This window comes from Bos indicus, chromosome 24 (assembly GCF_029378745.1).
Source record: "Bos indicus isolate NIAB-ARS_2022 breed Sahiwal x Tharparkar chromosome 24, NIAB-ARS_B.indTharparkar_mat_pri_1.0, whole genome shotgun sequence".
NCBI lineage: Eukaryota > Metazoa > Chordata > Mammalia > Artiodactyla > Bovidae > Bos > Bos indicus.
This window is the reverse complement of record NC_091783.1, coordinates 30,364,245-30,380,609: the sequence shown is the minus strand read 5'-3', so window position 1 is coordinate 30,380,609 and position 16,365 is coordinate 30,364,245. Positions and strand designations below refer to the sequence as shown.

The following is a 16,365-nucleotide window of genomic DNA, read 5'->3' as shown; positions in this document are numbered from 1 at the left end:
ATGTTCCTCTGTCCATGGGGATTCTCCAGGCAAGAATACTGGAGTGGGTTGGCATGCCCTCTTCCAGAAGATCTCCCCAACCCAGGGATTGAACCCAGGACTCCCACATTGCAGGCAGATTCTTTACTGTCTGAATCACCAGGGAACCCCTTGTTGAGCACTAGCTACGTGCTATCACTATTCTGTGCTCAGAGGTTGCAAACATTATGCTCATGGTTTCTCAGAGACTTCTGAACATGTGGAGGCAGCAGAACTCAACTAGCTTTTTGGGGTCTTTAATGTCTTCTTGAAACCCAAGGAATGAAGATGTAGAAAAAAACTAAAAAATATTAAGAATGAATTAAGGTGACATACTGCTTTGGACATTTTCCAAGCAGGATAATTATCTAAAATCGAGCTGACATTTATTTTCTAGCTTCCCATGCTTGTTAAAATACTTTTCTTGCTGAAATACTCATAGAGCTAAATTTCATCTAACATCTGGCCATCATATAAATATAGCAATTAAAACATGTCTCGTTGCTTACACATTAGGTATACATTTTAGAAATCCAGTTAGTGTTTTATTCTTTCTAAAGTGCATTTTTCCCTTTTCTTTTCTTTAGTGTTTGAACTAGTTTTGGACTCCTAACTGGAACTATATGCATTCAAATATTTTGCACACACTTATACAGTAAAAACCAACTAGATCAAGGTATAGTGCTTTGTGGTATTTCCTAATGATTGAGATATTCTTTAAGTTATTTATTCATTTATGCAACAAGCATTTATTGAGAGAAATGTCAAGCCTAGTTCTCAGTGCTGAGAATAAGACATAGTCTTAGCCCTTAAGGAGTTTAAAACCTAGTAGGAGAGACAGAAACCTACACAAATGATTTCACTACAATGTGACAAATGCAATAAGAGGTTCACATCCACCTGGCTCTTAAAGGCAGCATTCACCACTCTTCCGATGGGTTGCATGTTACATAAATGATTGTCCTCAATCCTTCCCTGAAGGTCTGTAACCTCTCAAAATTGAGAGGTTCCAACCGAGAACCCAAGGGAGTAAACTGATACTCACTGAGGCTACGTTATCCATCTGGGTAGGCAGAATTTGCCAAATGCCCTGAGGATGGATCGTCTATTTTGCAATACCAGCCTCATTTGAGTCACAGTTGTTTAAGTCTTCACTCTTTGACTCTCTATAATGATAGCTGATATTCAATGGTCTGTTTTGCACAGATGTGAACATTTAGAATTAAGCCCACAAAAACATTTTCACTGTCTATATGAGGACCTAACATACTGTGTACTCTGTAGGCTCTCAGAAATATATTTTATTATATGGATTCCACAACCATTTCATTTGGTGTTGATTGTACTCAAATATCTAAACCTCCCGGTCCTTCTCAATGATGCTTCAAGATGAAATGAGCAAAAGCTGTGGATGAATTTTCAAAATCATCAAACACAATGCTTACCTTTTAAAATATTAAACACTTTATTTGCACAAGCTTAGTAATATGAGATCAACATAATTCATGGAAATCAACCACAGTGCTAACACTTTAATAGATTATTCCAAATATTAGACATTACAGTTTCAATCTCCTTAACATTAGCTCTAACACTGGAATAACATTTCAGTTAATGAATAATTGTGAATATAACCATATGTTCAGTTTATTCTCACCAGTTTATCATGAATTACAATTTTATTGTGATTTGAGTCATAAAAGTGATAAACAATTGTTTATATAGTTTTATAAATTGCATGTTTATTTAATTAATCCTGAAGAGAATCTAGAAAGACATTCTGATGGGTTATATAAATTCAGTGTATTTTTTAGCTCTTGAGTTTTAACATGCATAGGTAATGCTATAACTGCTTTAAAGTTTAATGTTAATCGTACATGTTGCATAACATTTATTTGATCTGTATTTTCATAGGTTATTGTCATTTGACAAAGTGAGCAGCCACAGTTTTAAAGCCCTGGATTAAATATCTTGCATGTATTTTAGGGAAGAGGGTTTCAAAAGTTACAGCTGTTTTGGAGTGATCTGTAAAGTACTATGAAAGCAATGCAAATGTACACAATTTGGGGTAAAGAGAGTGTTACATTACACTTTCCAGAGAGTAAACACACTTTTCTAATAATTTTGATGCCATCAACGTATTGGGAAAGACAGAATGACTTTCAGGTATCAAATAGCCTGAGTTTGCATATTCTATAGTGCTTATGATGAGAGTTTATATCAGCTTTCTCTTGTCTGATAAGTTGGTCTGTTGGGCTCGCGTTGTCATTCTTAGCTGTCACAAAGGCAATTTATCTGTCACATGTTCACAGCATGTGGAAACAGTGTCAACAGGCTGCAACAGAGAGCTTCACTGGGATCAATTCTAGTATTTGAATGTGCTATTCTATTTTGGAATATTTTGGTTCATTATGGAGTTTAAATCAGTAAGTGAGTTGCCTGGTTTCATGGTCTAAGAAGAATATTCTGTGCTATCTAGAATCAGACCTCTAATAATTAGATGGCTTAATTCCGTCATGTGCTGGGTGCTGTGCTTAGTTGCTCAGTCGTGTCCGACTCTTTGCAACCCCAGGGACTGTAGCCCACCAGGCTCCTCTGTCCATGGGATTCTCCAAGCAAGAATACTGGAGTGGATTGCCATGCCCTCCTCCAGGGGATCTTCCCAGCCCAGGGATCGAACCCAGGCCTTCCGCAATGCAGGCGGATTCTTTACCATCTGAGTCACCAGGGAAGCGTGTTAGCAAAATACTTCTAATCTTGTAAAATCTTCAAGACTGAGCCAGCACCTACCAACTGCATCAGTAAAAGGATCAAAAGGGGGAAAATACAAGAATATAGGAAAAACATCAAATGGCAGAAATGAAGTGTAAGAATGTTACATTTAAGCAACTATTTAGATACCAGAAAATACTTCCTTCCAGTATAAAAGTTGAGAACTCTTTGAAGAAAATGTCGTCTTCTACAATGAAAACATACGTTCAAACTCTGGACCCCCAATTTTAAAGAAAGCCCTGGAAACTTAAAAAATAACTCTTACCCTTTGTACTCCTTTGGCAAACTATATACATTTGCGATGTAGGGACCACCTTACAATTGGGGCGGGGGGCGCTTGTTGTACTTTTCCTTAGGGAAGAGGCGGCTGGCATCGTTTCCTGGCTGGGTATAATTCATTTATGTCCTTCCAGTTTTTTCTCTCTGATCTCTTTTCTGTATATCTGTCAGCAGCACTCTCCTGGGAGCAGCACGATGCACTTCATTAATAAGAAGGGATTAAAGGAAAAAGCCCCAGTCTCTTAATACACTTGGATAATTTGGTGTCATCCACAAGGCAAAAGACCCCTGCTGCATAGATGTCATTAGAAAGGTACAATTTCATTACTTTTTACTGGTAGAGCCTTGAGTGAAATACAAAATATGTTGTCTCATGTGCGGGGAAAGGAAAGTGCAGAAGCTTTCATTCGCTGCATGCCCCTAAAATAGTAGAAGGCAAAAATATATTCGATGGTTTTTACATTTATATGGCCTTCCCTTAGTACTCCTTGAACTCATGCTTCTATAAAATATTGAACAAAATAAAGATGAAAAGAAAATTATTTATATCCTTAAATCACAAATGAAATGTATATATATATTTTCTCAACTAACACACTTGTTTTGAATACCTACTATGTGCCAGGTACTCTGCTTGTTGCTGGAAAACAAATGACCAAAATATAATTCATGAGGGTTTTTTTTTTTTTTCCAGTGATAGCTTATCAAATGCTCTAACTGGAAGTAAGTGTAAAATTGACTGTATAAGAAGTAAACCATATGGCTGAATAAAAATGATCCTACACCAGTAAACTTGAAGTGTATTCAAAATGTTTCCTTTTTTCCCTTGATGTGTGTGTTAGTTGCTTAGTTGTGTCCAACTCTTTGCAGCCAGGCTCCTCTGTCCATGGAATTCTCCAGGCCAGAATACTGGAGTGGGTTGCCATTCTCTTCTCCAAGGGATCTTCCTGACCCAGGGATCAAACCTGTGTCTCCTCCATTGCAATCAGATTCTTTATCATCTGAGCCACCAGGGAAGACCCTTTCCCTTGCTAACCTAACTTATTTTTGAACTGGCATGTTTGCCTATGGTTGATAGCATTATCTTTTGAGCTAAACCACTCCTAGTTTTAAGCCTTTAATGATATATTGAGCAAACATGAAAAGATGGGCATAAACCATCCTTAGAAATACACCCTAGTTCCTATAGATGCTGTCCCAAGCAGGAAGCAGCGTGCCTCGATGATGGAGGGTGTGGACAGCCACCAAAGGGACCTGGGATTTAGGCACCTGCCAAAAAGATGACAATGGGACTTCTGGGGACTCCCCTGGTGTGATGTCTCTCTTGGAACCTTATGCATTCCTTTCCTAGCACCGAAGAGAATCAGATTTAATAGTGGTCCATTATCTCACTGCAACAGACACACAACTGCCATTAACACTGAAAAGTGACACGCAGTTGGAACTGTGTGTGGGAGAAGAAAGCCCTTGATTATCAGCTATTTACAAGCCACTCTTTGCAGTGATAGGTTTTTGCTTTACTATTAGCTTTTGTTCAGTGAAATCGACTTTTGCAGCTCTTTGTCTAAAACAAAGGCTAGAACAGACTGGGGTTTAGATGACAGCAACTGGCATTTCTAGAGACAATTTTACTGACATAAGGCAAAGCAGTACAGAAAAAAAAAAAAAAAAAAAACAACCCAAGTTATTTTGACAAACAAATGAGTCAATAATGAAAATTCTTAAAAACCACATTGGGTTACATACAGTATCTCTACAAATGAAAGACTGTCATCTAGTCAGCTTGGAATACAGAGGATTTTGATGTCCTCACCCTTTTATTTTGCAGTCTTGTTGTTCTTGTCCTTCGTGCATTTTAGTTCATTAAAATATCATTACGTGTACAATGAAGATGATCAACAAAGGCACAGTGAAGATTATCAATAAATGTCATGAGAAGTGGGAGGGTAGCAGCGATTGGGGCTGGCAGGACCAGTGTGTACACCTTCTAGAATGAGCAGAGCTTAATAATTAACAAAAACTCAGAACTCAACTAGTTATGTTCTTGTTATCAAAAATATGTCTCAGCTAATGTTTAAGTACAGTTAACCAAAATTACAAACAAAAAAAAAAAACCCCAGTTTTGCCAATAAATTAAAAAAAAATAAGCAAATGGTTAAGTGGTTACAAGTTTAGATTGTTAAACTCATGTGGTGTATTTGAGGACATGCACTGAAAACAGATCATCTGAAACCATCCTACAGATTGCCTTTTTCCACAGGATTTTTGTATGATGGGAAGTTTCCACCCACCCCCATATAATTTTTCAGGTCTGTTTGTCCTGAGTCTCAATAGGTACCTTATGATGTAGATGTTTTATTAGGTGAATAAACATAAAGAATTTTATGAACATTATTCAAATTTCTGGGCTTTAGATCCATATTTACCCTAGAGACAGTGAGGAGGAGGAAGAAATATTATGAACTGAGTTTGGGTTGAAAGTTGGGTATTTGAAATATAAATGAAAACAACTCATTAGCAATGACTCATTAATATTCATTTGCCGAGGTAGTTTAAACATAAGGGATTGCATGTAAAAGAGTTTGTTATATTTTCTCTCTCGAATGTGCAAGACTCTGTGACATACTCTGCATTTTGCCATTGACAAACTGGATTTAAAAGAATAAATACTCAGATGAGGATTGGCAATACCAGTTACAAGGAAGAGGAAATAAGCTGATAGGTTATGTCTGTGTGATAGATATGTCAGGCAAGCCTTAACAAAATCTTGATAGCATTTTAAATTGATTATCAATTAATGTCAAATAGATAAACTAGATACACATTTGCTTTGGGGATACTTCAAAAAGATTTTTTTTTTTAGATTTGAAATTCATGATAGGTTTCTTCCAGTCCTCCTTGGTAAATAATGAAATATTTACTGTCTAGACTGAGTAATATGACATGAAACAACAAACCTGCACATGTCTAATTTATAACAAATCTGTTTCCTTAATGGGTGGAAGGAGATCTGAGGACAGTTCTAAGGGCTCTTGTCTGCTTTCAGTGCTGCCTGCTAGTCATACTGAAGACAACACCTCTCCAGATGGGTCTTTCCCTTTCTTCTCCTCCCCCCGGTCAATGTCGATCACGTGCACCACTCCGGGTTTTAGAATCAAGTCGTCGGTCTCTACCTGACTCCTGTTGTCCTCCACCTCCATGTAGCTCCCTTTTGTTTGCTGGGCAGCTTTGCTGAAGGCTTCTTTAAATCGACGTTTGAGTTCAACATCTGGACAGAAGACATACTCATAGAGACCACCAGCAAGGACAGCTCCTATGATTGGTCCAACCCAATATATCTGGGAGAAAGATGGAAGAGTTATAGAGCGTAAGTAGAGTAAAACTATTTCTCTGAACAATGCATGAATATAGAACTTTGCTGATTTAAATTGAGAGCACATATGGCATGCATAAAAAGAGACCCTTGGAAACAAAATAAGAAAGCACGTTAAATCTACGTCTGAGATCCATATATTACTAAATAACATTTTGAACAGAAAATAAGAAGACTGTTTCCTCTTTTCTTTTCCTGCTTTCATTATGTTCTTTCCATTTTCAGATAATCCTGAAAGATAGGTCCTCTTTGGTGGTACTATAAATTAAAAAGACACTAAAACTTATTTAACTAAAATAGAGAAAAAATTTTCTGGAAAGTATCAATACTTGTTTTCTTAATATTGCCATCTTATATTGGTTTTCTACATAATCACAATCATGGTACAGATCGTACCACTTGGGGCTTTAATTATTCAGTACAGCATGATAAATGGCATCTGAGGTCTACCACTTAGCAATTTTGTGACTGCTTGCATCCATTACATAACCTCATGAACACTTAATTCCATCAGATGCAAAACAGGAATAATAATAATACACACCTCACCGTTGTCAGGATTAAATTGAAATACTTGTAAAGTACTTAAGAGTTCCAGTTTCATAGTAACTTGCTCCTTTCCATGTTTCCTAGACAATTTAAAGATGTATGGGTCTAGGCTGGCTATAAGTCACTTTCCTTATGTTACATGTTTTTTTTCTCTGAAATTTGGTGATTTGTTTTAAGAGAAAACCTCAAGGTTTATCCATTGATCTTCTTGCAGAGTGCGTTTATCCTCATGGTTCTTATACTGATGACTTGGTGGAAAAATCTGTGCTGAGTTTATGGATGATGGTGAGTAGAGGATTTGCCATCCCATAGGATTTTAATTCAATAACTAGAAGTTTCTATCATATTAGTTATGTGTCTAGAATAAACTAAGTTTTGAGATTGGATAAACTCTAACATTTGCTTTAGAGTACATGTAGACTGTAGGATCTCAGACAGTAAAAATCTGCCTGCAATGCGAGAGACCTGGCTCAGGAAGACTCCCTGGAGAAGGGAATGGCTAACCACTTCAGTATTCTTGCCTGGAGAATTCCAGGCAAGAGGAGGAGCTTGGTAGCTAGGTTACAGTCCATGGGGTTGCAAAGAATCAGACAAGACTGAGAAACTAAGACTTTCACTTTCAGATTGTGGAGCATTAGACGTTCATTCAGCAGATGGACTTGAGCAACAGTTGTTCAGTCACTAAGTTGTGTTCGACTCTTTGTGACCCCACGGACTGCAGCATGCCAAACACTGTTTATTGAGTACTTTCTCTGGGCTGGCTGTATTCAGTGCTTAACTTGTATTAACTCATTTTATTCTAACTGATCTTTGAGATAGATATTATTATTATCCCATTTTATGGGTATGAAAATGGATATGCAGAGAGGGTGAGAAGCTTGCTTAAAAATTTATGCTTAGCAAGTGGTTGAGCTGGGATTTCAGGTCTGTCTGATTTCAAAGCTCTTTCGAACCATTATGCTGTTTTCTATTATACTCGCTAATGGTAAAGAACCTGCCTGCCAATGCAGGAGACATAAGAGACAGGAGTTTGTTCTCTGGGTCAGGACGATCCCCTGGAGAAGGGAACGGAAACCCACTCCAGTGTTCTTTCCTGGAGAAGCCCATGGACAGAGAAGCCTGGTGGGCTACAGTCAATGGGGTCGTGAAGAGTTGGACACGACTGAAGAGCTTAGCACAGATACACACACACATGCTACACTTCTCTCATTTGGAAAAAAAAAATCAGATGAATACTTCTGGGTTAAAACACTCTGTGGAAATTAAATTCATTTAGCACCCTCATTGCACAGTCTAAAGAAAATTCAAACTTAAGCTGAAGCGGAACACATACACTTTACAGGGAAATTGTTGACAAAGTGGCTGCAAGAACCAAGTTCCTTATCTTGAACATGAAAGAAATCATGTCAGAGTTGACCTTCTTAATGCCCTTTCAAAGGGGAAATGAGAGCCCTCCTCTAAATGTCTTTGTGCTACATTCCTTTGGTAAGATCTCATTTGGTATGCTCTATTCCATAAGCTCCAAATTCCACAAGAGAGACAAAGGACTGCTAAATAATTACAGTTCCTTCAAAACACTTATTCAGAAGACATCTGGCTGCATGCTCTCAAAACAAATCTCAGTTTCAAGTTGCTATTTCCAAAGTTATAATGCCCCTTAACTTTTAAAATTCATAAAGGTAAAGAATTTTTACTGCTAAAAATCCAGAAAATCCAGAAAAGAAGACTAAAAAATATTATTATACCACACGCAAAATTCATCATTAATATCTTGCTATTTTCATCTATCAGTCTACCTATTTACAGATATACTTTAATTGTTAATTTTACACAACCATTGTTACAAAACGGACATTAGTTTTCAGTAGGATTAAGTGTTATAGCAACAAGGGGAACCTTAGATTCAGTCAACAAGCTAAGGATTTTTTTTTGCCACTCAAATTTTAACTAGTGTATCACAACTCAAATAATTAATAAAAACACATGTTTTCATCTACATTTTAAAGTCCTCATGGATTAAAATTTTTCATTTTTCTAAATTTCAAATAGAAAAATTGTTTGAGTGTATAAGTTGAACTAAAAGTTGTACTTTTATCATAAGATCTATATACTGTGTTCCGTTGCTCAGTTGTGTCCAACTCTTTGTGACCCCATGACACCAGGCTCCTCTGTCCATGGGATTCTCTAGGCAAGAATACTCGAGTGGGTTGCCATTTCCTCCTCCAGGGGATTGTCTCGACCCAGGGATCGAACCGGTGTCTCTTGCATCTCCCAGATTGGCAGGTGGCTTACCACTAGTGCCACCTGGGAAGCCCTGAGATCTATATACTGTGTTTCCATTCTGTTAATGTGGCAAGTCCTTAGAGACATACATGGGAATTTCAGTGGCAAAATGACCAGTTGCATGGATAGTATTGCTGACTAAGCTTTTTCATGGCCGGGTCCAAATCCTTGCTTTTGATCACTGATGTTCATGCTTTTATTTAATGGGATAGATTACTCATAAAGACTTGGTACACTTTTCTTAGAAGTGAAAGCACATAGCAGTGGGGCAGTTTCTTCTCATTTGCAACATAGATCACGGATGAATGCATGTGACTGGGTTAATAACCCCTGTATGCATGACATTAAAACATAAGCGACATCTATCACAGAAAAGAATCGAAAAAGAATATATATATACATTCATACACTTGTGTGTATAACTAAATCACTTTGCTGTACACCTGAAACTAACACAGAATTGTGTATCAACTATACAGCAATAAAACAAAAAACATTACATTCGTGAATTAAAAATAAAAGGTGTAAAAGAGCATTCACAACATATACATGAAGATAAAAGTTAGCCCCATTTGAAGCTGGCTTATATACACCTATTTTTATTGGTTGTTGTAAGTCAGTATGTAAAAGATCTTCAGAACTGTCACATTATTCATTTAAGGGATTTACATTTCTTTTTGGTAAGAAACAATTGAAAAGAAATCGACTGTGGTATCAATGGATACCGCTGCTCTCTAGAAGCACTGCCCCCACATTAAGTAGGGTAGGCATGAGGTGTGAGAATTGTGTCTTTCCTGAAAGTCACTTATTCTTCCAGCTATGGATATGGTGATAATAGCATAAGCTCTGGCACTATCCATTCCTCACCATCTGCAGTTCACATGCTCCCAGCTCCTATACTGTTAATTGGGTTCATGCTTTTGTAAACAAGAAGGGTAAATATTTTTGCTACGTGCTTTTAAGCATTTCTCTTTTTCTTCTTTTTATTGTTTCGCAAGCATATTATGTATCATTGCTGGGAAGGGTTTACTTTCAATTATTTAAACATCATATTCACTTCACCACCCTGATTTTAATTTGTTACAGCCAGGCAACCTCCATATACAATATATTCTGCCAAAGTCTATCAGAATACAGTGTGCAGAGCAGCGGTTAAAAAAAAAAGACTATCACTAAAGGCTCAAAAGAGATATGAAATGTTTTACAGCAGATAAAATCTGTCCCAGTCTGTCCCTAGTCTTTATGAAAGATGTAATAAAGTGGTGGTGGGGGGTTACAGTTGGGTGAAAGAGAAACTAGTGAGCAAAATAATGGGAAAAAAAGCTCTATGGCTCATTGTCCTCAACTTTAGGAAAATAGGAACAATGAACATGATGGTTACCCAGTGGTTCTCCCAATTTCCCATGATAACTGCAGGTCCAAAGGATCGGGCGGGGTTCATGCTGGCACCAGTGTAATTGATCTACAAGGGAAAAGAACACAACTTCAGACATTGCTGAAACAGGGCTACCAACAGGTAGCCTTCATGGCATTATGTCACTGTTGGCCAAGTCAGTTAGAGGAAGGTTAGCAGCCTTAGCAACATTCTCATCACAAAGTTAGCAAAACAATAACCTAAAATGGACAGAAGAGGCTGGATACTAAAGAACTACAGCTGTGAAACGCAACATCTTCAGGCCAGCTGAAGGGTGAGGCTAAACAACGTGGATCCGTTATTTAAAGGAACTTGGAAACTTACTGCAAATAAATGTCCAATTGCAACAGAGATCCCAATGGCTAAAGCTATGGAACCGGTGACATCAGTCCGTTTGGAATCACAGCTGGCAAAAATAGTAAACACCAACTGAAATGTGATTATCAACTCCACCAGGAGACCGTGTCCAGCGCTAAGATTTCCGTGAACCTGGAGACAGAAAAATACTCCATCTGAATTGACAAGAGAACCTTTTCTGTGATAACATATCATTGTGAAAGGCACATTTTATTCCTATAAAAACTGATGGTCAGTTTGAGTCTTCTGTTCCACCCCTGATTGAGAGATGCATCTCCCCCCTCAAAAATAAATACTTATTTTGGGCCAGCACAGATAATTAATTAATCTTATAATGACCAAGTGGGAGTTTGTGCTGAATGTTCTTTTCTACAAAGAAAGCAAAATATGCTACTGCTGCACTTAAGTTATAAAAGAGTTTCTTGAGAGTCTTGTAATTTTATAAGGCAAAGATTAAATTTATTAATTAGGTTTAAATTAATTAATATATACTTCAATTAAAATTTAACTGTGTGTGGTTTTTTAATCAACGCCTGTGCTGAGCTAACAAATGATATACTTAATCAGCTAAGAACAAAACCAGGATCAAATGCCAATTCATTTTTTTGAGTGTGACCCTTGATGTTTTAAACCTCATGTTCATGGTAACAAATAAAACTGTTCCTTCTGCTAGTGAACCAACAAATAATTGTAATAAAAATGTCTTATGTTATATATATAGTCAATGCAGTCACTGGGATGGAGAGAAAGAGGAAAAAAGAACCCAACACAATTTTTGTGCTGCCCAGACTTAGTGCCATTCAAGTCATTCAACAGCAAATAATGACTCTATATGATATATTCAGTGTGGCTGGAATCAGTTTGCACCCCTATCAAGAGTTATCAGACAACCCCTGGGAATAAATTAGCAATTTTAGGAAAGACTCTAAGGTCACCAGGGTGTCATTTAGCACTCCATATAAGCTGCCTGGAGTCCGAGACTGAAAACAACAGCTAAAGATGGTACCGTGGTGACTCCAAGGCCCCCCACCACACTGGGAGGCGTGACCAGGTAGAGAATTCCGGCTCCAATGATGGCGCCCAGGCACTGAGCTGCAATGTAGAAGACAGACTTGGCGATGCTAATCCTCCTGGTGCACACCATGGCCACCGTCACAGCGGGGTTGATGTGGCCACCACTGATGTGGCCAAAGCACTGGACCATAGTCGCGATGCTGAGTCCAAAGCAGAGGGAGATGAGAACCATGTCGACAGGTAATGGCTTTTCTGCTCCACCCCAGTTGATGGTGGATCCCAGGCTGAGCAGGACAAAAATAAGCATGGCCAGAAATTCCGCAGTGACTGCCTTCCAGAAAGTTTGTGTCCAGACCCCTTTGAAGGCCACCATGATACTCTCTCTTGTACACAAAGGTCCACACTTACTGAAAAGAAAAAGCAAAATTGGCATCAGAAGCTACTGAATCAGAGTCTCCTGAGATGATGGCCAGGCCCTCGGGCTCCCAGGTGGCTCAGTGGTAAAGAATCTGCCTGCCAATGCAGGAGATGTGGGTTCGATCCCTGGGTCATGACGATCCTGTGGAGAGGGAAGTGACAACCCACTCCAGTGTTCTTGCCTGGGAAATTCCATGGACAGAGGAGCCTGGCGGGCTACAGTCCATGGGGTCTCAAAGAGTCTGACACAACTGAGCCACCAAACAGCAGCAGCAGGCCCTCAGTCTTGCCTATTGTGGGGCACCTCCCACCAAAGTTTATTTGCATATAAAGCCTCCCTCAAGGTCATCTGCATACAAAGAAAGGATGCTTCGGGAAAATCTCCTTAGCTACTTAATTATCTCCTTAATTAATAATCAAGAGATTGTCATTCTGATCCCCTTTGATTTAATATCCAAAGATCATCCAGTTTCACTGAAAAATTATCTGAATTGTCCCTAGAAAGGAAAATATCTGGATCAAGTTCCTTAAAGAATTAAGTATATTTACCTTGTAGTTAATTCCCTCTGAGCAACTTTTTACATTTTCAATGTACTTTTTACACATCATTTCTATTTGGAACCTACGGCCATAAGAAAGAGAGGTCTTTTCCAGTTTTGCACTTTCTGGTTCAAATGGCATTCTGGAAATGGATTTTGAGAGCTGACTCTCCCTTCTCTCCTCCAGTGGAGACTCTGATGAAGGGGTGTTCTGTGAGGAAGCCAGGAAGGCTATCTTTTGAGGATGTCTTTTGACTGATACGGGCAGTGGGGACTCGCACAGCAGAGCTGGGACCCAGAACTGGGACGAGGATGCTGCCGTGCTCTCCTGGCCAGCGTGGGGAGAAGTCCTAGAGCCCGCCTGGTCCGGAGGTCCAGCGCAGGCCGCCCAGGACCAGGAGTGCCCGGGCGGGGCGGCTCCGGGAAGCCCACCCACCCCTGGGTCCCAGGCATCTCGTCCGACACGGGGGATAGGTTAGAAGTGCATTCTGGCCTCTGCAGTACTTCTGCAGGGTTGAGGGACTGTCCCTTCTTGGGCTTGACTCCCCATCCCTTGATGTTCACCTCTGATAAAATCCTCCCAGAGGGATCCTGGAGGCCAGCGTGTGCGGGCAGCACCCCCGGCACCCTAGCCGCCAACTGCGAGGGACAGCGACTTGGGGAGAGGGGCGGAAGGCCGCTGGGCGAGGGGAGGGTGGTCAGGAAGACCATGGGCCTCAAAGCAGGAGGCTCTGGAAAGCGGTTTTTCTCTAGTGTCTTCTTGATGGCATTCTCTAAATCTCCGGTACCTCTTCTGCGGGAGCTTGCTGTGCCTTGAGTGGGTGGGGAGGATTGGTGGGGAGGGACGTGAAGGTTGGGGGGAGGAGCAAGGCAGCCTTTGGGAAGGAAGACCCTTCTCTTCCTCCACTGTTGCCCCGCTAATACCTTGGGATCTTCACAGCTGAGAAGGGATGTGCTTTGAGGATATTAATGGCAAGACATGACTAGGATTCCTCTTGGGGGACAATCATCCCAGTGACCCCGTTTTTCAAGACATTTGCCCTTATCCTTGGTCTGTGATGGGGTAGGAGAGAGTGATGGAATGTGGAAAGCATTTAGTGAGACTCATCCCAGGGGACTATGAAAAGGGTAATGCGAGAAGGTGGGCTTCCCAGGTGGCGCTAGTGGTAAAGAACCCACCTGCTAATACAGGAGACTTGGGTTCCATCCTTGGATTGGGAAGATCCCCTGGACAAGGGCACAGCAACCCACTCCAGTATTCTTGCCTAGAGAATCCCATGGACAGAGGAGCCTGATGGGCTACGGTCCATGGTGTTGAAAAGAGTCGGAAACGACCGAAGCAACTTAACACACCCAAAGGCAGGCAAGAAAGCCAGGTATTTTAACAGATTAGAGTTATTGCAGTTCTTCTGAGCATGGGCGCTTCCCTCCCCCATCGAGTCCCCAGGATCCTAGTCTGGTTGAGCCAGTGGGTGAGAACTGTGCCTATAAGTGCCAGGGGAACCCTGCCTTGACCTTTAGGATCTTGACTCAGCCCCTGGTTTGACATGGGGCTTTGCTACAGGGCTGGAAAGTGAAACCCATTTTCTGCCCAAGCCTAGGTGGCTCCAGAAGGGGACCAGCCAACTCCATCTGTCTGGAGCATCCCCCATCCCAGTGAACAACTCTAAGCAAATCATGCAATTAGGAGAAACCCCAGCTGGGAGGACACTGACATCACACTCCCTAGAGAAACAGAAAATAAAGAGACCAAAACAGTGCTTGGAGCCAGGCAGCCAGTGAGGGTGCCCTGGGGGAGAAATGACAATATCCCAAAAGGGGAGAAATTCACAAATTGAAAAAAGAAGTTTCAAAAGTGGCTTTAGAACTTACCAGCAGCCCACGGCTGTAGCCAGGATGGCAGAGGGCTAGGTGCTATGTCAGGGGCTGGTCCTCTGTGGCCAGATTTAGTGGGAAAAAAGGGAGAGGCAGGAAGCTAAGGCAGCCAGGTGGGCAGGACTCGGCAGGTCCCATTCAGCAGCCACACAGGGAGCCCAGGGAGAGGCATGCCCTGGGGACAGGCCGCCTCCTCCCTGCACCCTCTCCCTCACCTTCCCTGCTCATTCTCTGCACCTTCTCCAGAGACCCAATCTCAGAAGCTCAGTTGCTCTTTCAGCTTCAAGACTTTATCAGCCAGAGGAATAAAAACAACCCCCCTCCAACCTCCGAAGTAAACAAATAGACACCTTGAGCATGCCTTTAGTTTTCTTTGAAAATCCGCAGAATCTGATCTCTTTCCAGGGCAGAATGACCAACCTCAGAGGGCTGTGAACCCCAGGGTCCCCTGGCGGCACATACATACCTCTGTCTTGACAAGTGCTCAGCTCAGCTCTTTCGCAGCCCCTCTGAGTTATCTACCGTCAATGTTCCCTTCCCTGTTCACACTCCCTGGAAATGCATCAATACCATTTGTTGTGCTTTTTCCCCTTTTGCTCCAGAACAAAGGGGGTTTGTTGATGTGACCGGGTTATAGAGAGCCCGACATTACTTACTAGCCGAACCCCCAGCCTGATCCACTTCTGGACAGCTGAGCCCCTAGATAAGTGATTTTTCTGATGAAAAATACTAGATGATAGATTTACCTCCATAGACTCCATAGAGGCATTTTCTTGGGCTATAGGTCTCCAATATATGGAGGATTTTTGCTGTAAATCATCCCCCTTTTTCTTCTGCCCTCTCTCTGCCTCTCTTATGAGTATGCCCATACCCAGCCCTGGAAGAACCACCTGCCCTACAGTTCCTTCTAGATTCTGCCTGAGCAGCACACGTATCTGTAATAAAAGAGTCCCAAGTTTCATCTTTCATCCGAGCCTCAGCATTGTTCCCTTAAGGCAAAGAAGGACTTACCCCCACCGCCTCGCTGCGGGTCTGTCACTCATGCCTCCCCCGGCCAGAGTGCAGCGCTCACATTGCCAGCCCCACGGCTCCCAGTGCGCCGGGAGTCAGATTACGGCCACTTGTCTGATTGGGTTTTTGAAGTCTTAGGGGTGGAAAGATTCGGCACCATGTGGCAATCGCCAAGTTATATTTGAACTTGAAATGACTTTCTCTACCTGATCGTTATAGACACAGGACATTTCAGGAACACAAAATGCTGGCTCACCTAATCCTTGAAAATGAGGCTTTCCCCAAATCTTTATTTGAAATCCTCCCACCACAGGGAACTGCTGAGAAATTTTGTTGTTGTTGTTCTGTGTGCAGTCGAATTTGGGCGACTATTAAGAGCACGGATTTGCATTATCCAGCAGTTGAGATGAACGGAATGAGATTCAGGCTTCGGTGCATTTGTTTTTGAGTGGCGACATAGCCAG

The 16,365-nt window shown here is 41.1% G+C and overlaps 1 protein-coding gene and 1 long non-coding RNA gene across 4 annotated transcripts; one reads left to right on the top strand and one right to left on the bottom strand.

Moving 5' to 3' along the window:
• Positions 1–1,459: 1,459 nt before the first annotated feature.
• Positions 1,460–16,011, bottom strand: AQP4 (aquaporin 4). 3 transcript variants are annotated; one of them, XM_019986872.2, is made up of 5 exons: positions 15,902–16,011; positions 12,052–12,466; positions 11,013–11,177; positions 10,656–10,736; positions 1,460–6,407 (listed from the first exon to the last, which is right to left on the bottom strand). In XM_019986872.2, the coding sequence occupies exons 1-5, from the start codon at positions 15,931–15,933 to the stop codon at positions 6,129–6,131; spliced, it is 972 nt and encodes a 323-aa protein (XP_019842431.1). In that variant the 5' UTR covers positions 15,934–16,011; the 3' UTR covers positions 1,460–6,128. The 3 variants fall into 3 exon arrangements, with proteins under 3 accessions (XP_019842431.1, XP_019842434.1, XP_019842433.1); XM_019986875.2 differs by lacking the exon at positions 15,902–16,011 and adding an exon at positions 15,357–15,456; XM_019986874.2 differs by lacking the exon at positions 15,902–16,011 and adding an exon at positions 14,888–15,069.
• On the top strand, positions 6,320–12,377 carry LOC139179414 (uncharacterized). The gene is made up of 2 exons (XR_011563783.1): positions 6,320–6,436; positions 7,206–12,377. It is a non-coding gene; the product is annotated as an uncharacterized lncRNA (long non-coding RNA).
• Positions 16,012–16,365: the final 354 nt, after the last annotated feature.

Coding starts and splice junctions, on each gene's coding strand:
- AQP4 (XM_019986872.2), bottom strand. CDS start 15,933: ATGAGTGACAGACCCGCAGCGAGGCGGTGGGG. Junction 11,178..12,051: donor GGGGCCTTGGAGTCACCACG/GTACCATCTTTA, acceptor TTCTGTCTCCAG/GTTCACGGAAATCTTAGCGC. Junction 6,408..10,655: donor GAAATTGGGAGAACCACTGG/GTAACCATCATG, acceptor TCTTTCTCCCAG/ATATATTGGGTTGGACCAAT.